This window comes from Cygnus olor, chromosome 13, assembly GCF_009769625.2.
Source record: "Cygnus olor isolate bCygOlo1 chromosome 13, bCygOlo1.pri.v2, whole genome shotgun sequence".
NCBI classification, from domain to species: Eukaryota; Metazoa; Chordata; class Aves; order Anseriformes; family Anatidae; genus Cygnus; species Cygnus olor.
In genome coordinates this window covers 1717598-1743057 of record NC_049181.1, presented here as the reverse complement: position 1 = coordinate 1743057, position 25460 = coordinate 1717598, and the positions used below count along the sequence as shown (strand labels likewise).

The 25460-nt window shown below is 45.0% G+C and overlaps 1 protein-coding gene across 6 annotated transcripts; it reads right to left on the bottom strand.

Annotated features, from left to right (window-relative positions):
• Window positions 1–8464: 8464 nt before the first annotated feature.
• Window positions 8465–23969, bottom strand: LPAR4 (lysophosphatidic acid receptor 4). 6 transcript variants are annotated; one of them, XM_040572165.1, is made up of 3 exons: window positions 23366–23967; window positions 20789–21030; window positions 8465–13207 (listed from the first exon to the last, which is right to left on the bottom strand). In XM_040572165.1, exon 3 carries the CDS (start codon window positions 13052–13054, stop codon window positions 12008–12010), a length of 1047 nt encoding a protein of 348 aa, XP_040428099.1. In that variant the 5' UTR covers window positions 13055–13207; window positions 20789–21030; window positions 23366–23967; the 3' UTR covers window positions 8465–12007. The 6 variants fall into 6 exon arrangements, 4 of the variants coding, with proteins under 4 accessions (XP_040428099.1, XP_040428097.1, XP_040428100.1 ...); XM_040572163.1 differs by lacking the exon at window positions 23366–23967 and adding an exon at window positions 22369–23350; XR_005823937.1 differs by lacking the exons at window positions 8465–13207; window positions 23366–23967 and adding exons at window positions 15694–15870; window positions 22369–23357.
• Between the last annotated feature and the right edge of the window lie 1491 nt (window positions 23970–25460).

Genomic DNA, 25460 nt, shown 5'->3' with positions numbered 1-25460 from the left:
GCAACTGTCTGTTCAGCTCTACCAGATGAAATTTCCCTGCTGGAGCAGGGGCTACAGAACTGAGTGGTTTTTATGAGGAACTGTTTTAAATCTCCTGTGCTACCCATCTCCCCCAGGTGAAATATTTAGCAGAATAGCAAGGGAAAGAGCAGCCCAGGAGAGGTGTGAAAACACCAGCAGCAGCGGCTGCTGAAGACGTCACTGTTTGTTCATAGAGCCTGGCGTAGTGTTTTCTTGATTTCCTGTTTGAAGCACAGACACAACTGTGGTGCTGATTAGTTAACAGATAAAGATCGCTTCTAATGGTGATGGTGTAGCTAAGAAGCACTGCAAGAATTAGGGTGATTGTACTGTTTGTACAGGGACTGGCTCTTCTTTAGGAAGAGCACTAAGCACACCTGTTAGCAGAGGCCATGTCCTCCTTGAAAGCCTCCAGAGAGAACCTTCTTGTGAGACTGGCCTGTGGCAGCTCTCATTTCCCAAACAGACCTCTGTCTGGGACCGGGACTCTCTTGCCCTGGATTCTCCCTAAATACAAACAGGAAGATGCAAAGATAGCCAAGGCCTGCTTCTGAGAGTTCCCACGCAGAAGAAAAGTCATTCTGGACCTGCAGGGTAATTCCAGCTCTCGCTGTTAGCTCCACACCACAGACATCCTTCCATTATCAGCAGCTTGTTCCATACATCTGCTGTGTAGACTTGCTCGTAGCGTTTCCTTCTTACTGAGATGTATATTCGTTTTTTATTCCATACTGTGATAGTTTGATATGTACTTTCCTGCAAGCGCTCTCCACTGCTGTATCTGAACTGCAGCACGTTTTCCCCATCAGGGCCAGGCGTTTGGCTCCCTGAAACCCCTGCCAATTCCACTCCGCAGCTCAAGTGACTTGGCACCCATTTCCCACAGAGACCCTCTGTATCCTACACCTCTGTGCATGCCCCTGATACTTGTATTTATCTTTGCCTGATTAGGGCTCAACTGCTGCAGAGTTTCTGCAGATGTTTCTTTATTTAAACCATACTTTGTGAAGGGAAGGAAAGGAGACACGCAGAGGAAGGAGGTGTGTTTCATAGTATCACATTTATTCTGAAGTGGCTCTGATGCCAGGAAAATGTACACATCGCTCATAATTTTTCTCATTTGTTCTTCGCTCCGACTTCCCCCTCAGAAAAACACCAACAGGAATTCCTTGCTTCCTTACTTACTAATTAAATCTCTGCCTACAATAAACCAAGAAGGTCTATCAATGAGGCAGTATGTGGTCAAACGCTGGTTGGAACCGCTCAGCAGGAAATTTGGTAGGAAAATACGACTTCAGCAGCTTAGCAGGCTTTATTTTTAGGGCGCGTGAGCTTGTTTAACTTGCAGATGCGAACTGCCAGATTTCTATTGTTGTCAGATGGCTCACGTCCCACCAAGCTGAGTCAAACTGGTGACTCACTGCAAGGAGGAATCTCTTTGGCAATAGGCTGTGATTTTCTTCCCTCCTCCAGTCTAAGATGTGCGATAGATAAAAACTTGTTTTGTAAAGAGTTTCCAACTTGCTCTGTTTAAAAATCCCTGTTTGTAATCAAAAAGCATTCGGGCTGCAAAAGTTGTTTGAGAAGCACCTGATGTGTTGAGGTTTGGTGCTTTTGTGGGTGGACGTGGGCTGCCTCAGCTCATGCTCAGGGCTGGCCAGGTGTAAACCAAGCCCCGAAGGGGAAACAAGGGGCCCGTGTTCGCTTGGTGCTGATCCTTGGCCAGCAGCCCCTGCCGAGAGCCGGGATTTATTGGGCCTGGAGCACAGTGCTGTACTGAGGCTGGGAACGGGGCTTTCAGGTGGGAGCTGGCTGGCATCCGGCCAGCCTGGCAAGTGGATGTAAATCCGAAGACTCAAGTCCGTATGTTGTTTGGGGAAACTCAAGTTCTAGCTTCAGAGTGCAGCCTTTCTTCTCTACTCCCTGAGCCCTGCTCCTCCCAAATCCTTATCGTCCTCTGTAGTACAAACTACTCCAAGAAATCACGAAATCCATTGAGATATATAAACATAGGATTACCCTGGCCTTCTTAATGTGCTCACTTCTTGCCTTTCTGCCTTTGAGGCTCTTTAAAACCTTGTGTGCAATCAGATACTGGCTTGGATATGTGGAGAGCAGCTTTCAGGCCATTGCCCTTAGGGATGAAAAATACTTTGGGCACTTCTGGTTGGTCTTGCTGTGTGCTCCAAAGCAGCAGGAGTCGTGGCTTGATCAGTCTGTGTGTACCAAGCTGGAAGGCTTTAAGCCATAAATAAAGGGTGTTTCTGTGGGCTCACAGCACTTTGCAAAGGTCTCGCCAATTCAGTTGGAAGTTACTGATGGGGAACCAGCATTAGAGCATTTTTTTTCCTGTTGTCCCAGTCACCAAGAGGCATTTGGACCTAATGACTTGTCACCTTGCCTAGTGGGCACGTAGTCCAGAGCCTCTGTCTCCCTGCATGTGAGCTTCCTCCTCTGGGTTACAGTGCAGAGGGCATTGCTCTCTAGCAGCTGTTTGGGTGCTGAGGAGCAGGAATTTTGTCAATGTTGGATTACACTCGAGCATGCTCCTTAAAATGGGGAACAAGACTCTTCCTAATACACCATTAGGTGTTCTGTAGGCCTTGTTGATGGGAAGAAAACAGATGGCCTTAGCAAAAGGTATGATTAAAAATTAGTCGGCCTACTACAGCATGGTGTTTCTGCTTATCACAGGCTTATGTTGGTTTAACTTTACTGACTTAGGTACTGACTGAGGGCTCTGTTATGAGTTCATAGTTTGGTGACTAAATGAGGTTTTTTGTTTGTTTTACTTTTAAGGAAATTTGCTTATTGTGAGTTTTACTGTAGCATGTCCTCAAGCCCATCACTGAAGTGTTAGATCACACAGCCTGAGGTTGTGGTGTTGGACAAACCCACGTATGATTTAATAACCCTAAATGGACTATGTCCAGTCCTCCAGTTTTTGTCAGTCTGGCTCAAGGCCATGGCAGTCTGTCATACACAAGGACTCCTCAAGAACTCTGCAATTGTACTCACAGCCTGACAGTGATTATCCACATCTTTTTTCCTCTTTGGCCTTGTAACTGATCTGTATGCTCAAACTGTCCTGCTGTGTCTAATGGGAATAAGGTGATAGCTGTCCCTTCTCAGCTGCAAGCTTGCTCATAACTTTAAAGCCTGCATTTAATGGTAATGCTTATTTCTTTTCCAAGGACATGCTGCTATATCAGCAGAATGTACTTTGATACAGGAGCTGGTGTGCAAACCCAAACAGGTTAAGATAACCATGTAAAAACAGAGTATGAGTCAAGCTCTGGAAGCAAAGAAGGTGACTGCTTGCTGGGGGATGTATGCAGCAGCTAGGTTATGCAGTGGGAATTATGTGAACGATGGGTTCGTTTCTGTTGTGAACTGTGAAACAGTATTTCAATCACCCTTGATAATTGAGCTGCGTTCCAGATATGTTGCCCTTGCACTGACCTCTGAGGGTGAGACTGGCTTTCGTCAGGTACTAGCCTCATCAGCTAGGTAGTTTAAATGTTCAGCTGTTGTATGTTTTGTGTGGAAATCAAAAAAGCCTTCATTAAATGCCTGGCTTTTAACCTGGGAGTAGGACTTTGTGATGCACTGACCTGAGCTGCAAAGCTGGCTTTACAAGTTGCTGTTATCCTACACCTATGGGTGCCCTCCCTCAGTTATGCCAGGACAGCCACTGAGGGGATGGAGCTGTTAACAGGAACTGTGATAAATGATCCATGTTAAAAATACTGACCCCCAACCTTTTGAGGGAGAGGGGGGATGGAAATAAGGGTTATATTTAACACATCTTGTTGTGGTGATCTGGTAGATGAGGTGATCTCCCAGTCAGTTGCTGCAGAGCTCGAGGCGGTGGAAGAGCTAGAGAGGTTTGAGAGAGGAGTAGGTAGTTGCCTCTGAGACTGGCTTCGTTTGCCACCATAGAACACCCCCCCCCCCAAAAAAAAAAAAAGGATTGAATTGTGAATCCTGGTATCAGAGTATTGATTGATCACCACCCCTTGTGTTTGGAGGGGGAGTTATTTTAGAGTATATACTTGGGAATTTAAGCAACTGCTGCATGACAATGAAATGTCTCACGTACCTCCCACATCCTCATTTCTATCTGGGGTCCCTGGCTGCAATGCTGGTTTCTGATGGTGAGATAATGTACGGGAACAAGATAGGTATCGGAACTGCCAAAGGTCAACCATGCTATGGCTGTACCAGCAGAGCAACAAACAGCTCTTACCGACGGTCCCCTTTCTCTTGGGTGGGATGGCTCCATCACACAGCTATGTCCTCTTCCATACACACAAGTGGGAGCGGGATTTGGGAACCTGTTCCTTTTTTGTTTTTTCTGCCTACAAATAAATATTCCCATGAGCAATGCCGAAAGCAGAATTCAAATGATCAATCTGCAATGGAAAATCTGTAGGTTAGTGGATGAATTCTAAGTTGTTTTTTGCCCCTTGATCTGTGGCTTCCGAGCTGTGCATGTGCTAAGTGGCCACAGCCAGCAGCAAGCAGCTATCCTGTGTAATGGGGCACCAGAAATCACCTCCAGATAGATCTTACTGCAAGAAGAACATTTAGCAGGATGTGATTGTTGGACCTGAGGCTGAAGCTTGTCCTTTAATAAATTAGAACTGTTTTTCCACACAAATCTGAAGATGAATCATGGTTACTTCACTCTGCAGCCCAACCAGAAGGTAATTTGAGGAAGTTATGTACACTTTAGACTGTTTAAGTTATTTTGTTTACTTGATATTGTCTCATGCGCAGGAAATCTTGTTTCTCTTCTGATAGCTCTGCAGTTGCACGAGTGGATCTCAATTCTGTTGTCACTTCAAGCCCCATGAGGGGCACTGATGATGCTATTTTTGCCAGAAAATATTCTCGTGCTAAGATGCATTTACAGCCTTACCTGGAGCAGCATGGTCAGCATCTGAGCTTGCTAAATCATGCCCTATGCTTACACAAGATTTTTCTGGTATTTTTTTCTGTGATGCGTTTTTTGCACAGGGCTGTAATGTACAGTTACAGAGCAGGCTAGAGTTTGTAATGTTAATAACGACAGGATTTATTATTAGAAAGTAAGTTGACTTTTTTACTTGTGTGAGCTATACAAGCTGTAGAGCCATGGGATGGGAGATTGTTCTACATCTGTGCTGTAGAAAGCAAGGTCCCTGGACTAGCAAATGAAATAATACCTCTGCTGCCTGTCAGCTCCTAAATCAGTGATGTTCAGGTGTGCAATGCAGACACTCTGGGTAGGATCTCAATACTCACTTTTGCCAAGATCACTTTTCTGCCAGTTCACTTGCAGGGATGGTGCAGCCTGATGCTAGCTTTGGAAGCAGCACAGCGGGCAGAAGACATTCTGGATTAATTTTATCCTGTTAGTGTGAGCACACGAGCTTTGTGCTGGGGTTGAGTTTGAAGTTAATGTAAGAGCCAAAACACCAACCCTAGAGATGGATGCTTTCCTTTTCCCTTAGAGATGTCTGCCCTCATCTTTCTTTTGGGATGAGTGTGTTCCAGTAACCTGCTCACCAGCAACTCCTCCCATGGAGAAGGAATGGGAGTGTGAGAGAGGGGCTACAGATGTCCTTGCCAAAAGGAGGACAGTTGCAGGAGGCACAAGCAGAAGGGGATTTTGGCAGCCCAGGCTCTGACTTTGTTGTCCTGTGCTGGTGAAGGGAGACAGGATGTCAGGGAAGCAAATTTCTTAAAAAGAGGTTCTCCGGCAACTGTTCTGGCCTCATTCGTCAGTTGTGGTCTTAGGATGCTGACTTTCAGAAGTGCCACAGTGAATGAGTTTGAGGGAAGCATGGCATGACTGCGGGGACAACCGAGGTGGTGATGCACTGCCTCAGAAGCAGCTGGGCTGGGATGTATAACAAAAAGGAACAACAAGTTTCCCATGCTTGTGGCTTCCAGGAAATTGCGTGATGGATGTAGCCAGCGTTTCTCAAGAGCTCTACAGAAAACCTTCAATTTAAATATTATTCCAGTTAATGTGTATTTATAGAAGTCAAGAATAAATGAGCATACTCACACATGCTGTTTTCCCGGAAAAAACTTTCCTTTTTCATTATGCACGCACACACACGTGCACACACATGGATTTATAAAAGAGCAAGCAGTGCAAAACATGCACGTTGTTAATTTCTGTACAATATTTACGTTGGTTAAAATCCCACAGACAGAGAACAGCTAGTGTAGGGTTTTCTTAGGTACTTGACAGTTAAATATTTTGGGAAAAACATGCATTCAGTGATCCTAAAGAGAAAACTACCTGACTCCTTTCTTGTCCCAGTGTTTTAGGTGTGTTCATGAGTCCTGTTGTTTTTGCATGGAAGAGATGAAATCTAAGAACTGAGAGAACAGCCAGCAGCGTTAAATATTATTTTTAAGTGAAGTGACATTTTCCATAGAAATTTTCCATAGAAAAACAGGAATAGCACTGTTTTTCTTTCTTTGCTGTGAAATGGGGGTAAAATCACCACATTAAGTGATGGGTTTAAGACTGCCTGTCTGTTTTGTTCCGCCTTTCCCCAACGCCAGACAGCTCCAAGGGTGCAGCGGCCCCTCACCCTGCAACAAGCACAGCAAGGGGCAGAACCAGCCCATACCCATGCATGTGGGTATCAACAGGACAAATAATGAAAGATTCCAGCAGCTGGAATCAGTATCTGGAGAAAGAGGATCTGTAATATCTGTGGGAAGTAAGAAATGTGTTCTGTGCAGATCGTTCTCACTTTCAAGGCTTTGAGCACATCATCTTGAACCTACCACAAGTTTTGTTTTGAAAATTCAGCACCTCTGTGGCACAGCACCTCATGGTGGTTTGAGCTGTGTCAGAGGCCTGATGCACTGATCACACCTGGACAGGATTCTCAGGTAAGCTTGAGGTCACACTCAGAGTTAAAAATACCTCTCTTCGAGCATTAGATGGGGGAGAAACAGGGTTTGGACTTGTAGCCTCGTGAACAATAGCTGTGCCTCTTAAGTTAATGCTGAGCAACATAATCTGCTTACTGCAACAAGGACTATTTTGTTGATGCCCTCACCTCACACCCAAAGAACCCCTTGCAGTCCATATTTTTGGCAGCAGTGTGGGGATTTGGGGTTATGCTGTGCTTGGGGTTATGCTGTGCTAGGGGTTATGCTCGCTCTGCAGGCATGGTGGCACCCCGCCTGGCTCTGGTGTCCCACCCAGCAGAGCAGCACGGGGCGGCTCTGCGGGACGGCTGCCCCCGTGCTGCTCTGGCCTGTTTTGCTTGGACTTGTCGGCCTGGGTCGATGGCAGTTTGAGCATCTCCACAGTGCGCTGTGGCAACAGCCTCAGCTGCTGCATGCGCGGCCCAGTTCCTCCCTGTTACCACGCGCCTCCTGTTTTCTTTCTCCAGACAGAGCCCTGTGTAAATGCTCCTTCACAGGGACTGTTGTTGTCTGCTGCTGTTCTGAGGCAGCATTTCCAAGACAGTCATTTCCTGCCTGTTTTACAGCAAATCCACCCGCTGGGAGGGACATGGAGTGGTGCTGGGGAGCTGTGTAGGAACACCAGCCTTCAAGATGATCATTAAAGGTGCTGTAAAAGTTCATCAGCATGATCAGTCCCATTCTCCTTTACCTACTGTTTGTCAGAGGGAAGACCTCTGGTCTACACAGCATGTTTCCTCTGGATAGAGAGCAGAGCAGGACTAGGGCTCCCCATCACCCCTGCAGCACCACAGGGAGGCCTTCCAAAAAACATCCTGGGGGTGTTCTTAGTGGCTGAACCCACACAGCAGGTCTGTGATGGATGAGGCTGGGGGGGAGCAGCTTTGCTGTCTGAGGAACAGCTGTGTATTTGCATGGGCAGCACAGGGACTTTTCAGCATCACTTGCATGAGGTGCCTGGGCACGACTTCTGCATGTGACTTGTGCTGCCTCCTTGCCCTTGTGTTTCATAGATCGGAGCCTGGGTAATTTGCACTGGTTCTACAAAGATGGGGAAGATTTATTCTGCCACACAAACACTTGGCACCTTTCATCTGATGCAGAGCCTGCTGTGTTACCAAAAAATCCTCCTGTGAGAGGAGGGGCTTTCATGGTGGCTGTTGTTCAAGGCTGTGCTTCCTCGTGTCATGACACCTACCATGGGAACTCAGACTGGCACGGCGTGTTGCACAGCTGTGCATATGCAGAGGTAGTTTGGGCAGAGGCTGCTTTTCAGAGCTCTGGTGTGCCAGCAGGGAAAGCACTGCAAAGCGGTGTGGTGAGCTTACAGCGAGTGAATCGCATAGGGAGGGATGGGGAATAGGAAAAGTGAGCTGGCTGGGAGCGATGAAACCCTTGATTAATACTGTATGTTCAGCATCCGAGAGCACTGCCACATCCTGTCTCCTAGCTTCAGCTAGATAAAGGCATTAGCTTCTAATCTGATTTTTTGCTTCTAGCTTCTAAACTCCTAGTTCTGGTGTGTGCTGTTTGCTGACAATAGCCCTTTGTTAAGCAGAAGGAACACTGCTGCATGTTAGCCAGAAAAGCTGTGAATCCACTTTTCATTTACCACCATCGTTCCTCCCAGCCTGGCTTTACCAGCATCTGAAAAATTACTTTTCCTCTTTCTGAATGCATAATTGGTTATTTATACACAAACCGTAGAGCATTTACTTGGTATACCTGACCTAGAAAAAAGATTAGTCAAGAACTATCCTACCAGATGTGAGTGTCAGTCAACATATGATCTCCATATAATTTATAAGGTATTAAATTACAAAATAATGAATCTTTTCAGTTAGTATTTTGGCACATGATGATAGTATTACATTTTATGTGAGAGTATCGACCGCAGCTCTTGCCCCATAAAACTGCAAACAGAAATTTGTAAGCATTGGCACTAGTTTCACTTAGAAAAAGACAACCATTATGCTCAGATTACAGTCAAGCTATGTATGTACAGCCTGGAGGTTGTCCAGTCACACACAGTTCTTTCCCCCCTCTCTTTTAACATTTCCTTAAGAAGGCTAGACAGTGGTTTCTAGGTTAGATGTTTTTTTCCCCTGGCTTTAGCTAGAGGAAGGTCTGTGGAGCACAGGGCAGGTCTTCCAGGATCCTTGCAGATGAGATGTTTGCTGTCAGCTCCGGTGCTGGGCCTGGTTCTGTCTTGCTAAGCCTGGAATGACCAGGTGAGAACAGTCTCGTCCCACAAAGCTCCTAACCCCTGTGTGACGTGGGGATGCTGGCTTTCTGCTCCTTGTTTGCGAGTGGGAAGCGGCAGCTTTAAAGTAAGATTAACAGTCAGTTTGTAAAAGGTTGCCTATTGCGAGCAAGCTAGTCTGTAAACAAGTTTCTAGTCTTTGTAAAGCTGAAGAAAGAAGGCTTTTTGCACTGTGGACAAGAGCATGTACTCATGTGCCATGTATTTTTCTTACCAAAAGGCTGAAATGAATCTTCAGTACTGTAACCTCGGCTTTTTAGTGTATTCTGTGTTTTTCTTTCTCTCTCCCACCCCTGTGAATAGAGCACTCGTCTCACCCAGTGCCAATTTCAAGTACCCATCAATGGTGGGGCAGTGGGGCTGGGTGCCCCATCCCTCTTGCCCAGCTTGGGATGTCTCCCAGCCCTCAGAAGGCAGTGCTGTGCATGGAAAACCCTGCCCCTCGCCTCGCTCTGCGTTTTGATCTGAAGTTATGGAAACAGCTTCTCTGAAATGTATACATTTTATGGCAAGTGTTGAAACAGGCTCATCAGCCAAAGGAAATACAAAACTTTAAAAGTTTAAAATAGTTCAGGCCTGTATGGGAAGGAAAGGGGCATGGCATGGACTTTCACTTAGTGCATGGTTAAATGACTGTGCCGAATTACAGGGCCATGCTGGTGGATTTAGTGAGGAATATTGGGAGGAGGCAGATGAGAGAGCAAAGCTAGTTAAAATCAGATGTTGGGGTCTTGTGTTTTCAGTGTTTTTCAGTGTAAGAGGACAAGCAGAGGTGTTCAGCAAATACTGATGCTTCTAAAAACACAGCTCACTGTTTCTAGTTGAGGTAAACTTTTCCCAGCTGCTGACAAACTTATTGTAATTAATTTATTGTAACTGTGCCATTGTCCTGCCACATCTGTTTTATTCCACCAATGGGTTTGAATATCTCTGCTTGTTTTCACCTTTCTTTTCTGCTCTAAAGTGATGTCTAAGTTTGATATGCAGCAAAAAGCTCCTAAGTCTTGTGTGCAAGCTTCTAGTGAACATGACCATAACTCAAAGCTGAGGTGGAATAGTTTGGGTGCTGTAGTACTCTGCACATAATGAGTTAATCATATACTTTTCTGCAGTAAGAGCCAACAGCTGGGGCAGTAGATAAGTGGCAGCCATTTAGGGGTTAAATAGTGACTTCAAGGGCTTGTTTTAGGCTTGGTAAGCTAGTTTGGGAAGACCTTTTTTTTTAATTCAAAGTGAATGTATTAATAAATATTCCCTTTTAAAACAACATTTTTCTTTGCAGCTGAATTCTTTTCACACTTCTTAAAAACTGATTGCTTTAAGAAGTAATCATGCTTGTGTAGCTCAGTATCTCATGAGACTTGATCTGAGGGAAGTAAGATAAATGGCTGAGTGGAAAACATCTGTTCAATTAATATTTTGTCTTTTTTGGCCATATAGTCCTAGAAGTAGTGTTATGCTATACTGTGGAAAATGTAGGTTACTGATCTAACAAGTAATAACTTAATACTTTTTCAGGTTTACTTGGTTTCCTCATTTGTGTCATACACTTGAGAATGAATTGGCCTGTTAAGGTCAGTATAGCTTGAAATGTGAAACAACAGCTGGAGAAATGAACCACATAGTAAAATGCAACAACAGTTAACTTTCTACATATTTATATAATCTATATCTATAAAAGGAAATGCAGGCTATGTAATAAATTAATTGCAAAACAAGAAAACATTGCTGCAACTAGGAAGTGTGTGACTAACTTGTTTTTACTTACTCTTCTTTTGGAGTTATTTTGAGACCTAGTTTAATTAGTTGATTGTGTAGCCAAAAAAAAAAAGGCAAACCAGCAAGCAATCACAAGATCTTCTGTTAATTGGATGCGCTGACACCAATTTTCTGTATCCAAACATGCTTTTTTGTTAGGTCAGTACTCCAAGGTTCTTCAGCCCTTCAGCTGCATGCAATTTCCATATAAGAGACTTGGCCTGGCAAGAACTCTGGGGTTTCAGGCCCTTTCCTTCAGCTGACTTTATGGGCTAAGTCCCATAATCTCCTGGGATGTAAAAACCCAGGTGCAACAGAGCAGTAATGTGCTCTTTAATTCTCCCTAGAGATGTCATTTAAAATAAATTACAAGACATGTTAATCTTACAAAAATGAAACTTATTTTAAAACCTCATCATTACTTTTTTATATCAAGTAACTGATCTGCCTACTTTCAAAACAATTATTTACATTCCAAACCTTTTCATACAATAAACTTAATATGCCTGTACCTAGTAAAGCCAGGATCTATATACTCTTATAGTGAAATAAGGAAAAGCCAAAAGCTTTTATTATGCCTTTTTAAGCAAACATACATATTGTGTGAAGTTATTGAGTTAACATATGATGATGCGTTTCCAGAAGGCATGAAATATTGACAGATCTCTAAGAAAAAATAAAATTTATATTTCCCAACTGGTCCTATGTTAACCACTGGGGGGAAAAAAATACCAAATGTTGGCATATTAGGTTAAGGAATCTGTTCTGTTCCTTTCTTAGCTGGTGCATTTGTCAGCTATCCATGCTCTCCAAAGAGGTCCACCAGGATTTTTATGTAATGCTTGCCTGTCACATCTGGTGGGGCAATCCCAGTATAACAATTTGTCTACCTGTATAGTTATCCCCAAGTAGCTTTTCTTCATTAGTGCCATGCAGGAACCCATATGCTCTGAAAGAACTAGTTCACACATGGTGTTAATCAAAAAGTAATGGGGGATAACTCCATGTGTAAACATGGCACTAGAAATGTGATTCAGATGTTGGATCTCCCCCATTTGTAATAGCTTGGTCACTTATTTCATCCTGTGGTGCTGGTAGTGCAGTCTTTGTTAGAGGGGTCTCAGTCTTGAAAAGAGAATCCATTTTTATCTGGGTCTTTATGTTGAAAGATTTCTGGAAAGATTCTGATGTGAAGTAATAGATGAATGGGTCAAAGCAGCAGTTCATTGTTGCAATGCACAATGTGATTGGGTACATTGTCCTCGCAAACCTCTCCAAGGAGCAGTTTGCTATCGCTTGGGACCGCACAAGGGCATACAAGAAGAGTATGGAATTGTAAGGCACAAAGCACACGACGAAAATGGCCACATGCACAATGATCATTTTCAATACTTTCTCTTTGTTTGTCCCGATCTGAGACAAGGTGGCAGGTTTCCGGAGAGTCCTGAGAACTAAAGAAGAGCACGTAAGGTTGAGTAGCAAAGGAATTATGAATCCTACCACTTCAATAAATATAGTGATCTTAGACAAATAGGTTTTCCAGATACGTTTGGAAAAACCTTCAAAACAGGTTGTGCTGGAGTTGGAGATGTTGGTTGTGGAAAACAATGAAGCTGAAATTCCACCGCTGAGGACCAATATCCAAACACCAGCACAGACTATGGCTGAATTTCTTCTGGTCCTTATGGTACGAGATCGGAATGGATAGACGATAGCGAGGAAACGGTCAACGCTAATGCAAGTGAGAAACAGCATGCTACCGTAGATGTTGGTGAGAAATGCTGTACCAGAAATCTTGCACAGGCTATCTCCGAAAGGCCAATGCCTGTTGAAATTGTAAAAGATCTTAAAAGGCAAAGTGAACACAAACAGCAAGTCTGAAACTGCCAGGTTTGTCATGAAAATGGCCGTTTCGCTTCGCATTTTCATCCGACAGCAGAAAACAAAGAGGGAGGCACAGTTGGTAATTAAACCAAGGATGAAGACCACACTGTACACAGCTCCATACAAGTTGTACTTGAAGGAATCATCTGTCAAACAGGTATGATTGTTGCTGTGGTTTCCCATGCCAAGTTTGTGATGTGCTTCCAAAGAACTTCAAAGTTTACTTCAGTGCCATCCATAAAACAAGGCAGGGATCTCTTTTCTTCCTGAAGAAATGCATTCCAGGAAGGTTGTTTGACACCCTGCTACCATGTCTTCATTGCAAATCCTTTCATCCTAAAGAAGAGAGAAATAAAGCTGTCAGTTTTTGCAAACTCCTATCATATAAAGTGTCTGTGACAGTGCGCGTACTCTTTCCTCTCCATGTGAATGGGTGTGCAAAGACCAGTAATTAATTTACCAAGTACCCTTCATAAGTTCCACCATCACTGGGATTTTTTCAAAGTTGAACACAGCAATTAAGATGTGGCTTTTCCCTTCCTTCCCCCTTTGCTCTCTTGTCCTCTGAGTGGAAGGAGAGTGGTAGCTAATTCCAACTTTCCACTTGGAAAGGTTTTTCTTTAAATTTGTGATGGAATTGGCCCTGTGTGCTTGGGAAGAAATTGAATCACAGACCCATGATGTTGCCCAGGTATAGAATCAGGTCATGGTCTGAAATGTTCACCTAAACTTGTGGCAAGAGCTGAATGAGCTGAAAGTTTTAAAGCTTGTTTTGAAATGTGCAGGAATGAAACTTCTATGAATTTACAACTTTCTTTAATAAAAGCAGTAAAACCTTACATTGACAGATTGCTATTTTGTCTTTTTTCTACTTGAAAATGGGAACATACTTACATTTTTCATAGTGAAAATATTTCATAAATGTCTTTCAAAAATACTTTCCAAATTTATGCTTGTCACTTTGAAAAATGTTGGGTTTTTTACTGTTTTCACAGAAATAAAGCGTATAGTTTACTGAAGGATGGCTTTCAGATGTAAAATTATCTGCAAAATCAACTCTCTAAGTTGCACTGACAGTTTTCTTTTATTTCTTTGTCAAGTTTCAGAACTTGAAATTTGTGAAAATTCATGAACTATGCTCTTGTAAAACTTTGTCCAATTCAGTAAGCTTTAGAGAAGCATAGACTTGAAGTAAACAGTGGTGTTTGTTTGAAATAAGTGTTTAATGAACAATAAGTGCTTTATGAACTGTCCTGATGTTCTCATATCAGCCTGTGAGCAGAAGCAAATGGAAAGTCCCACCAACTGAGCTAGAAGGTGGGCATGGCAGTGGTACATCTTGGAGCTGTGCAGCAAAGTTGGGTAACTAGGGCAGAGAACTTTGCCTTGTTAAACAAAGAAAACCAAATACAAAACAAAGTTTGTAATCCTTTTGTAGTCTGTAATCTAAGGAACATCTTAGTAACTACAACTGCAGAGTAATTTAGAGATGAAACCACTGTGAAGAGTAGGATCCATTCCAGAAAGTGATTCTCTGACAACACGGTTACAACAGCAAACGCGAAATTGAATGTGTTCGTGTTAAAGGTTGAAATGGCAACATGTAAACAAACAAACTGGGGGAGAAAGCATGGAATCAAGACAGTTTAAGATGCAAACTGATAAAAAATCAAATGTTTTCCTACTGGAAAAAAAACTCATGCTGACAATTATGTGCTGCCAGTGAGAGAACGGGTAAAATGTCAAGTGCTGAGGAAGATGCAGCAGCCATGACTTTACTTGGTGTAAGGTACCAGTTCTGCTCACCTCTGGGAGCACCCAGGCAGCAGCAGGCTCAGTGTGTGCGCCCATGAAGCCAGTGCTGTCACCCAGATGCTTCTCTGCCTGTTGTAGATCAGCTGGGTTTGAAGCAGAACAGGAAGGGAGGATCCCCCAGATCTCACTTGTCAGATGACTTTTGATTAATGTTAATTTTTTTGACATTCAGAAGGATGTTTTGATACTATTACATGTATCCTGTCGGGGAGGTTTCTTGCCCTCTGCAGGCTGGGATGTATCAGGTCTAGGGCAGCAAAGAGGTGCTTTGAGCTGGTTTGCTGTCCTGGCTAGATCTGCTGTACGTGCATCAACTACCACAGATGACTTTGGCACAAGCTCTTAACCCAACTTAGCAAATTCTTCCCTCATTTTACTTGTGTTTTGCACTGCATGTTTCTGATAACGATATCCTGCATTAGCAAATATTCAAATCAGAAGTAGATATCCCCTTATCTGATTGCTGTTGATGGTGTGGCAATGGCAAATGAGATCAAAGCCCAGGTTCGGGCTGTCTCTAGAGCAGCTGTGGGCAGATGCTTCGTTATGTGTTGTAGAGGGCTGGGGGTGGACAGTGTAGGAACGGGCCGTGTGGGGGAGCAAAATGTTCCTTAGGCCTCTTTGGGCTTTTTTGCTCATCTCAGTGTTTTTCCCATTGTATTCATGGGAGGTAGATGGAAACCCCACTTTCCAATCTGTGCACGTAGCTTGGGGTTTCAGTTATTCCTCAAAGCAAGGCCTGACACAGCAGATTTAAAAGACTTTGAAATTCCTACCTTTACTACTGACTACTTTACTACCGGTCTTTGCCAGCAGTCTGACCCAGGTGCTTGTTACAGAGGAGGAAAGGTGCTTGATTATTGGATTCTTTTCCTGTTCTGTATCAGACAATTGCAGGGGCCAACACCAGTTTTTCTGGTGTATGAGTCTGAGGACTGCCTGCCAGCAATTGTCTAGCTAAGTTACAGTCTTGAAAATATAAGCCTGTGCTGTTTACCTGTCTAACACGGAGGTGTTTAAACAGGCTGACAAGCTGCTTTCAAACTGAGCCATGTGCTTTAAATTCTGCAACATCAGTCTACAGATTTAGTTTGCTGGATCTAAGACTCGCTTTCCTTCCTTTCACTAAGGATTAAAGCAGCAGGATGCTCTTCATGTATATCACGTTCACTGCTGTTGCTTTGCTGGGAAAGAAACAACAACCTAGCAATGCTTTTTTAAAATGCTAGTTCTCTCTCATCTTGTGAGATGCAGGCTTTATAGGACCTGAAGCCAAAAACCGACAGATCAAAAGGTGGGAATACTGTTTCTGGGGTGTTTTCAGTAGGTTTTGTCCTGAAATCTCTCTAGGTTATGGCAGCACTTGTTGTGTTTTGACAGACTCAGACCCTGACCTTGTAAATAAGTATTTTCCCTGGGCCCAGCAAGTGCTTTTAGCCTTGGCTCAACAAGAACTCCTTTCATTAAGGGGTTTTCAATTCCCTGTTACCCAGGAGGTACAACAACTGCATGATGTGCAACTTCCACCCACCGGTGAGCCCAGTGTGTGAGGGTTTTACTCCTGCAAACTATCTTGTCTTCAATATCTTGGTGTTTATTTATCTCCTTCATTCCACTTTAATTATGCAGAAGGCTCCAAAAAGCTTTTGTTGTTGTTGGGGCTTTTTTTTTTTTTGCTTGTTTGTTTGTTTTGAAGACTTTTGCTTAGGTAATTTTGAATAAAGCTGTAGGACTTGGATTCTTCCAGGCAGTTATAAGCACTATAGGGTAAGGTGAGATGTACTGTAACCATTCAAATGTAGATTTTATAGACAAACATCTATTTTCTAGCTGTAAAAGTGAACGTTTTTGATAATTCTGTAGCACTGCTAGTGGGCAATCATAAAACCAAAACGATCATTTGTAAAGGCTTACAGATATTCATTTGAAAACCACACAATGTGAAATCAAAGACAGCAAAGCAACAATGGAGATGCAGCAACGCAGCCTCACACTGAGCCCAAACTGCTTTGCTACTCCCGCAGTACCTGTAACCACAACAGGGTTTCAGCTCACCAAGTGTCTCTTTTCAGTGAAAGCTTTGCTAGGTATTTTTGGTTGCAAGAACAACTCTGGCAACATTAACCGGAAGCAATTTTAAGAACAAATTTCCAATTTGGGGGGGAATCTGGCTGCTGGCTTTTCCCTCTCTGAGGCTGACAGGGCAGTTGCTGTCACACGCTGGCTCTGTTCTCCCGGTGACCCGTGGCAGGGGCTCATGGCAAGCTCAGGGACAGCTGGCGCTAATGGACCTGCTGCTGCAGGGAAGGGGTGCTCGCAGCACCAACCGCTTTCTTAATGGGACGCCAAGTCTGGGTTTGGCTGTTAAACTGACGGCTTTGAGCTCTCCATCTTCCCAAGCGCCTCTTGCAGTCTTAGGGTAACCTGTGCCTGCGTTTCCTCCCGGCAGGGTGGGAGCAGAAGGAGTTATGCGATGGGAAGCGAAGCAGCTGCCTGGAAACAAAGCACCGCTGACTGTCCGAAGGGACGGAAAGTACGAGTGCTTTAATCCCTTTCATTTACTAATCCGAAGTGATGTAGCTGAGAACAGTAGGAAAGAAGCAGGCCGAAGTGTGACTTTGAAGTCCAGCGAAGGTTTCTGTAGCTTCAAAGGGCCATTCTTCCCAGTGTTTTATCAGAGGGAATGCCTAGCGCTGTGCTGGGCAGGAGGGGATGGTTTCTGGCGATTAGCATAAAAGGCAGCAGAAAGGCTCTTATTCATGACTTTGACACTTATTGTGGCAGGGTCTTCAATGCCAGCGGTACCTCAATTCCCTAGTATTTGCCACCAGTGTAATGACATCTCTCACGCCTGCCGGGAAGGTGAACTCACAAGTTATGCTTGGTCGTTTCAGTCCATCAGGTTTCAGCGTTGGCTTTCCCAGTCTTGTGCAGAGGAAGAACAAACTGGCATGACTGTGCCGGCCCCTCCTGTCCTCCTGCCACCGCCGCGGTGGCTCTGGCTCTCCAGGAGCCTCGACACCCCCTGAGTTCAGCAGCCCCCTTCTCTTGCCTGGAAGCCAGGACGCGAGTTGTAGCAGGGCCCTGGTTTCGTTCCTCTCAAAGATGGAGCTGGGAAGTGGAAACCTGAGCCTATCGGACCCAATCCTAATGGTGCCCTTTTTTTTTGTTGTTGTTAATTGGTCAGCACTGCCGTTGTCTCCTAACTGTCCTTTGAGACCCACAAAGCATTTCCTGCTCATGGTGACTTCTCTGTGCTGTATCTGTTTTGTATTGAGCTAATTAAAATGTTTCCTTCTGAAGAGAATAGTGAACTGACTTACCCCATATTCAGACACTGATCCTCAGGGCATGACTCTCTTTTTGTTTTCACTGAGAATGTCTCTCTCCATTTACATCACCCCCCTTAACCCTTGCAGTGCTTTGGCCTGAACATCCACGACTGCCTTCAGAAGGCCTGGCCCACAGCCCAGAAACTGGAAATCACCCCAAACTTCCCAGCAAAGTCTGCGTTATCTTATTCCTGTAAGGGGGATGCTTTTGCTTGCAAAGGAACCTCAGTCTGATGATGGAGGACTCTAGGAATGCTGCCCTTCTCACTCTCGAGTTTCTTTCTAAAGGGAGATCGCTTTATAATGGTATTGCTAGATTCAATAGAGAACGTGGTAACAAGATTTAGATGCAAAGAAAAAAATGATTAATTGATGAAAAGCACCATTGTACTGCTTGGCCCAATTCTTGAAGATTTACAGGTTGTTCTCGCTCAGGAGTAGAAACTGGTGATGGAGGTAGCTGTGCCTTTGATGTAGCCCTGTTTATTTACAAAGCATGTTTAAGAGAAAAAAAAAATAAGAGAGTCCTGTTTCCCTGAACCACTTGGGAATCCAACAACAGAACTCGGTTTATTTGCTTACGCTTCTAAAACTCTTTCCAGTCAGCGTTCTGCCCAAAAAGCTTCCTTTCTTTGCCTTCTCTGACACAATTTCCAGTGGTTCCTTGGTGATTGCTTGGCTTTTGGGCTCCTTGTTGCCTTTACCCGGATCCTCGCGAGGCGCCTGCAGCTGCATGAAGCCCTCCTTTCACCTGAGCATCGCTTCCGCGGTCTTGCCCAGGGCCGTGGCTCCAGGCTGGTTCTTTTTCAGTCCCTTTGCTGAAGCAGGGGAGCTGAACTTTCACCTCTGTTTATCCAAAAATTATAGGCTTTTTTTTTCTTTGCATATATTAGCATCAACAAGCTTCCATCCAGCTGCCAGCACCGCAGCACAGATGCCTATTTCAGCTTTTGCAAGCTAAACCTCAGTACAGGGGAGGACAGCTGGTTTCCCTGTGGGTCCACATCCATGGAAATTAGCAGGACAGAAGACAACCTGTATTTTGCTCCAGCGCTCAGGACCTTGAAGGATCTGTGCCCTGCATTCATTTACTGTCTGGAGTAGATAAAATAGGGCTTTGTTCTCTCTAAATGCTTTATTCTGGGTGCAAAGGGGAAGGTCTGAGTGCTCCCTTCTGACAGGAGTGTGGACTGGGTGGACGTGGACAGCTGTAGTCTCATCTGGCCTTGGGAGCACTGGAGCTGTGCCATCCCACACCGTACCACCCTCACCACCCCTCTGGGGAAAGCATCAGGGCCTTGAAAAATATTCACTGATGTATAATGGGAGCACGTGTGGGGAAGCACAGCATGCAGCTACGCTGTTTTTCTGTAAGAGCTACAGGGTAACGCATTGCAGCAGGGTGTTAAAATAAACATAAGATGACTCCACAATGCAAAACCATCAAATCTCAGCCAGTGAGGGCAGTTCCTGAAGTTGCTTAGAAATCTTTTTTAGGGGAGTGATATTTTGGCATGATACAAGGCACGCTGCTTTCACTGGGGAATATAATTTCTCTTTCCCATGTAAAAGGAAATGCTTTCAGGGGCAAAGGATGGTACGTTATCTGTGGGTTCAAAAATGAAAACAGAAATAATATTAGATAAAAGAAGAGCTTCATTTGTGGCTATCTATTTATGGGCATATAATAGGGACTTAAAATATTGTGACAGTGACATACAGAGAAAGCAATCTGCCACCTTGTTAGCATGCGCCTTTGTCTCAGGACTCAGTGAATGTCCCTCATTTTCACTTGCTAAGGTAAAGAGACTATGTTTTCTACAAAACCAAGCCAAACTGTTACAAATGGTTCAGAAAACGTTCCTTGCAGCTAGGGTCAGCTCAGGCTACTTTGGCTCCGATGCCGTGTGCATCTTTATCCCCTCTTATGGGACTGAGCTCAGAAGATGGTGCATTAGAGGAAACCTTGCAGAGCCACTGTCTGTTCTCGGGAATAAAGAGCTCCTCTTTTCAAGGAGAGAATTTGCCTTTTGTGAAAGGCAGTGAGCTCCCCTTCCCTGAGACTAAATCAGGTCCTTATTTATGGAGGAGGTGCAGCGTGTGAAGGAGCAGAGTCTCTGCACACACTTGACCTGGAAAGACCTACTGAGCAATGGACATGAGCTCCAGCAGCCATCCTCACCCAGGCAGCCCCATGGATGGGGTGGCTCACCAGCATCTCATTTGTGATTGTGGGCCATCAGACAGGGGCTACCACATCATCCATATACACCTGGGCAGCAACAATCAGACACCAGTAAACAGAAGCTCTGACACCACGGCTTTAGGCAGAGTTTGCTGCAGCCTGCCCAGATGCATCACAAACATCAGCATAGGTAGATGTGGCCCTGGAGAGGCTGAGCAGACTCTAGTTCATCGACTCAGCAAATCTTACATGATTAATAAAATATCAATAGCAGTTTGAGGTTATCGTACATGTAGGCATTTACCACTCCTCCTGATGCTCCAGAAGGCACGGCAGGCCACCACTGCCTGGGTGAGCGAGTTATGGGGCAGAGGAGCTCTGGCACCCCTCTGCAGGGCACCCGGGCAGCACCCAGCAGGAGCTTGAGCTCTGTCTGCTGCAAGTGGCCGTGTCCCAAGTGCTAAAGCAGTGCCACAGGAACAGAGTCCTTGGCTGGGACTTCCCAATGGCTCCGCCATGTACCGTGCTCCTCAAGGAGCAATCTCCTCTCACTCTGTTCCAGTGCCAAGCACAGAAGTTACCTACCTTCCTATCCTGCTCCCTTTCCCCAGGATCTGGCTGAAGGTTTGGGTAAAATTGCCTTAATTCCTCCTCTTGTGCTCCAGCCACGAGGTCACAGGCTGGAGGAGGGCAACCATCTTACAGCTGGGGGTGCGTCCTCTCTCCGGTGCGGGCTGCAGAGCTCAGGCGCAGCTAACGTTACTGCTGCTGTCTCTCAGAAAACTGGAAGGTGCAGTTTTTCACATTTTCTGTCTCATTGCAATACTCTGCAATGAAAGCGAGTGAGTAGTCACGTTCAGGCATTGGTTCCGTTTGTCTCTCGGTGTACAAGCTCAGCTCCTCACTCCAGATTTTTATCAACTGACCTAGCCCCAGCCAAGCAGGAGTCTCATTTTTAGTCTCAGAGGATTAAAGTGAAATGCACGCTCAGCTTCCCCCACCCTTCCTCCCTCCCATGTTTTTCAGGACCTTCTTTCAAAATGAATAGGCTTTGAACCCCCTGAAGTAGCAAGGTTAGTTTCCTGCCTGTTTTATTTTGGCTTTCAGAATGCTAGTAAGGGAAAGAAGATGAAAAAGTGCTACGAGGGGGGAATATCCTTATCACCGACCTGTGAACTTTGCACTTCCCATCATCTTGGTTTTACTATTCTGTTCGTGTAGGGGAGCAGTGCTAAATCACACAATTGTCTCCTCTCAAAGAAAGATTAAGGACAATCATTTAAAAAAAAAAAAAAAAAACTTGCAGAATTTCTGCAGTGAATTTATACTGTATTAAGTCTTATTTCTTCCAAATGGCTGCATCCTCAAATTGTTTTCAGTATGTCATTCATCGTTCATTTTACTTCTGACAACATTAGTTTTATCTGCTTAGAGCTCTATAGGATTTTTTTCCAGTGGAATTTTGCTACTGAGATTAAAAGGAGTGCATTCTGGCCATAAATGGAAGTCAAAAAGATAAGCAAAATGCTACACTTTTGCAGTACAAAAAATGCAACATTTCCTAATTTTAATATAGCCTATAGAAGCCATATCTCACAGTACATGAAGCAGAAGGCACGTATCATTGTAAAATCATTAAGTTTATGCCACATTTATTTATATAGAACCCTTTCTTAAGCTCATATTAACGTGTTTTTACAATTCTAACTTCAAGTACAAAAAAAAAAGCCCTCAGCCAGGCATATTTTTCACAGATCTGCAACAAACAACAAGGATGGAAAAGTCCTTAACGTGTCATCTGCAGCAACACAATGAGAATTATGATGTGAATTATGATGATTTCCACAGCAACAGTTGGGACAAGCAGCTTATCCAGTAACTACTTTCCAAAAAGTTGGGGAGATCATCTTTTTTCCCTTTAAACAGAAACATTCACCTCCTCCATCCAAATCACAGCACAGCTCAAGAGGAATGAGATCTGCCTGTACAGAAAAAACACTGCTAATCTCCATTGAAATGCACGATTCGAGCCCAGCCGGCTAGATTTATACCCCAGCTTTGTCTGAGCTGGCAGCTTTTAGAAAACGCTAAAATCATTTTTTTTCTGAGATGACATGAAATCTTGGAGGCTTTTCTGCTGCGTTAGCGAAGAAGCAGGCACTTACCGGGGCAGAGCGGCCGGGGCTGAGATCACGCCCGTGGCACCGAGCCGCTTGGCGGATTTCGGACCGATTCCCCCCTGACAGCCCCCATTTATCCTTTTCTTGTGCGTGGAGCCAACGCCGAGCTAGTCCCACAGGGAAGATCTGCGTGCTCTTGCTCCTAAAAGTTTGCCGTTCATCTTTAAAACTCAAAGCTCCCGGCAGCTCTCTCCGTTCCTTTGTTCGGGGAGGGAACAAAACTGCTGAAGGCTGCAGCCGTCGTGTCTTGGGAAACGGGACACAAGAATGGGCCCAATGTCTGTGCAGGGGCTGTGGGCAGGGGGAACCCTTGGGGGTCTCTGTAGGAAACGCTTTCCATTGGGCAGGGATGTATTATTGGAGCCAGAGCCCGCCCCGCGCCTGGCTCTGTGCTGGGTCCCTCTGGCTGGGCTGCTCTCCCTCGCTGAGCATCGCCCAGCTCTGGGTGAGGGTGAGCGGCTCAGGGGCAGCTGGCGACGGGGAGCACCAAGGCTGGGGTAACAGCAGCCAGACACAGCCTGCGAGAGTGCCCACGCCAGGCAAAAGCTCTACAAAGCTCGGGTTTTCCTTTGCATGGCTGTCATTGTTTGTCCTTCCGATTGAAAATTAAAAGTGAGGAGGGGGTGGGAGACAGGGAGGCGTTGGGTAGCACCAGGGAGCTGCAAAGCAAAGCCTTCCATACAAACAAAATAGCTTTCCAAATCTGTTTAGAAAGATTTTTTGTTTGGGAAAACTTCTCAAAGGAGTTGCCTAGGGTTGCCTGGACTCTTTCTCCCCAGCAGTTTGCTCTGAAAGCCCTGGGTTCCTGCTGGAAAACCTGTAGGCTCTCAGAAAATGTAGGGGCATAACTCTAAACACTGCCTTCTGCGGGGGAGCACTGCTGCTCTTGCCTTTGCAGCCTGCCCTGAGAGCTGCTGCTGCCTTTCGGTGAATCTGCCTTCCAGGAGAGCCCCTAGCTGCAAGCTGTGTTTTTATCTCTTACCTTTCATATCAGCCCTCCAGCTAGGACGGAGGATCTTCAGGCAGCGGGGAGGAGAAATGCAGCAGCCGGCTTATTTGTCTCAGCCTGTTTACGCTGTGCAGCAGCCAGTGCCCTTTTATTTCTTTTTCAGCCCTCTGCAGTTCCATCGGTTTGAAATCCTGAGTGTGCTTTCAAAGCCCAGCCTCCCACCTAATGTGTCTCGCTCGCATTGTGCTCGTCTGTCCTTTTCCTCCGCTCCTCTTGGCTGTTCCCACAGGCAGCCAAGGCCAGTAAACAACTCATTGTGAAGCTGGAACTAATGTTATTCCTTGGGCTGGTGGCTGATGCAGCGGTCTCTGTCTCGCTTCTGCAGCACGCCCAGCTGCCACCGGCTTTTATCCAGTCGATTCAAATAACTTCCTGAATATCTCATGTAACAGCCTCGCTCCAGTCTGCAAAACCTCATCCTCTGAGGGCTCACAGTTTACATCGACTGTAAAATGCAAGTGTGGATTTAAATTGAAAACGCTGAAGGTGCAGATGTTTCCTATTCCTGCTGGTCAAAGGGCCATTTTTTGACTTTTTCAGCTGGCACGTAAAGATGAGAGACGATCTGGGTAAATTGTAAAGGGACGACCATCGCCACACGTCACTGGTGCACAAGTGCAGGGGTGAATATAGGGGCTGGGGAGGGCTCAAGATGCAAAATCCACCGGTGTGAGCAGTCGGTTCACGTGCTGTGGCTGGGCACGGAGCCAGCAGGATGCCCGTGGGCTGCCCCTCGGTGCAGCAGGCCGGCCCGCTGGCTTGCCACACCACAGCAAGTAAAGCCTTTTGCAGTCAGGAATTACCAGCTTTCCTCCATCCTTCCTAAAACGTGTGACCAGCAGTCAGCTTTGGCCTTTTCTGGCTTGTGGGCATGCTCGTGCTTTCATGGCAAGGCTGATTGCTCGGGTATAATGCTGCAGCTTTTCAGCCCCTGGCACCATTCTTATGCGAGTGCAAGTGCTCTTGGTGGGGACTGGTTAAACAACGAGTCTGCATTTCAAATCCCTCTGTTCGGGGAAAGAAGCGTGGTTTGGATGGTTTGGGGCTGGGTGTGCTGCAGCAGTGATGCAGGGTAGGACGAGCGCATTGAAACCCTTTGTGGATGGATGTCTCGTGGCTGAGCCTTCAGAGGTACGGGTCCCTGGGCAAACCCATTAGGGAGGAGGCTTGCTGTAGTTCTGCTGAAGCTGGAAGAAGGCCAAATTACTCCTCGAAGAATAAATACAGGATAATTTTTTATTTCTTTATTTTTAAAAAACCTTCTGTGCTTCATACAGTATTTGGCCAGAACGTAGCAATTATGCCAACTTTGATGCTTTTGGATTTGAACCAAGCAGCTGTACCTATCTGGCATGTTTGCTTTCTCTCTAGATAAATTGGTTCAATTAAACACTCCTAACAAAAGTATTCAGCTGTTGTGAACTTCAAGGGCTCTCAGGAACTCCTCCTTATAATGTTACCGCTAACTTAACAGGAGATTGGGGATGGTATTTTTGTCCTTTATGGAATTCGTCTTTCTAATCCATTGCAGTGATTACAACCTGCTCTCCGTCCAGGGTTACCACTGAATTCAAAGCATCTCCAGTGAGCAGGGTATTCAGTCACCTTGCCCTTTTTTTTTTTTTTCTTTAAAAGGAGCATCTTTTTCTGCTAGCTATAACCAAAACTAGACGGTACATAGTAGAACCTCTAGGATGACCCATGGTGCTACTCTTCAGCCCCTATAGTTCATTAAAAAAAAAAAAAATCTTTTCCCCTATGGAACATAAAAAAAGTTTTTGGTATTAAAGAGAAATAAAAAGTCCCCAGAGCAATATCTTCCTGGTCCCGTCCACGGGACATTTCACAAAGCAATGGACACATGCTTTTGCCCTTCTTGCCACACCAGTTTAAATAGGCCAAATGCTGTGCTATCAATGTGCTCTGTATATTTTTTTAAACGAATAAAGTACAAACATTTCCAACAAAGTACCCTTAACATAGGTTTATTTGCCAAACATGAAGAACAGAGGTGGCTGCCTCTCTTCTTGGTTACAGTTACAGGCAAGTGTTTTCTTTAAAATGGAAA

Coding starts and splice junctions, on each gene's coding strand:
- LPAR4 (XM_040572166.1), bottom strand. CDS start 13,054: ATGGGAAACCACAGCAACAATCATACCTGTTTGACAGATGATTCCTTC.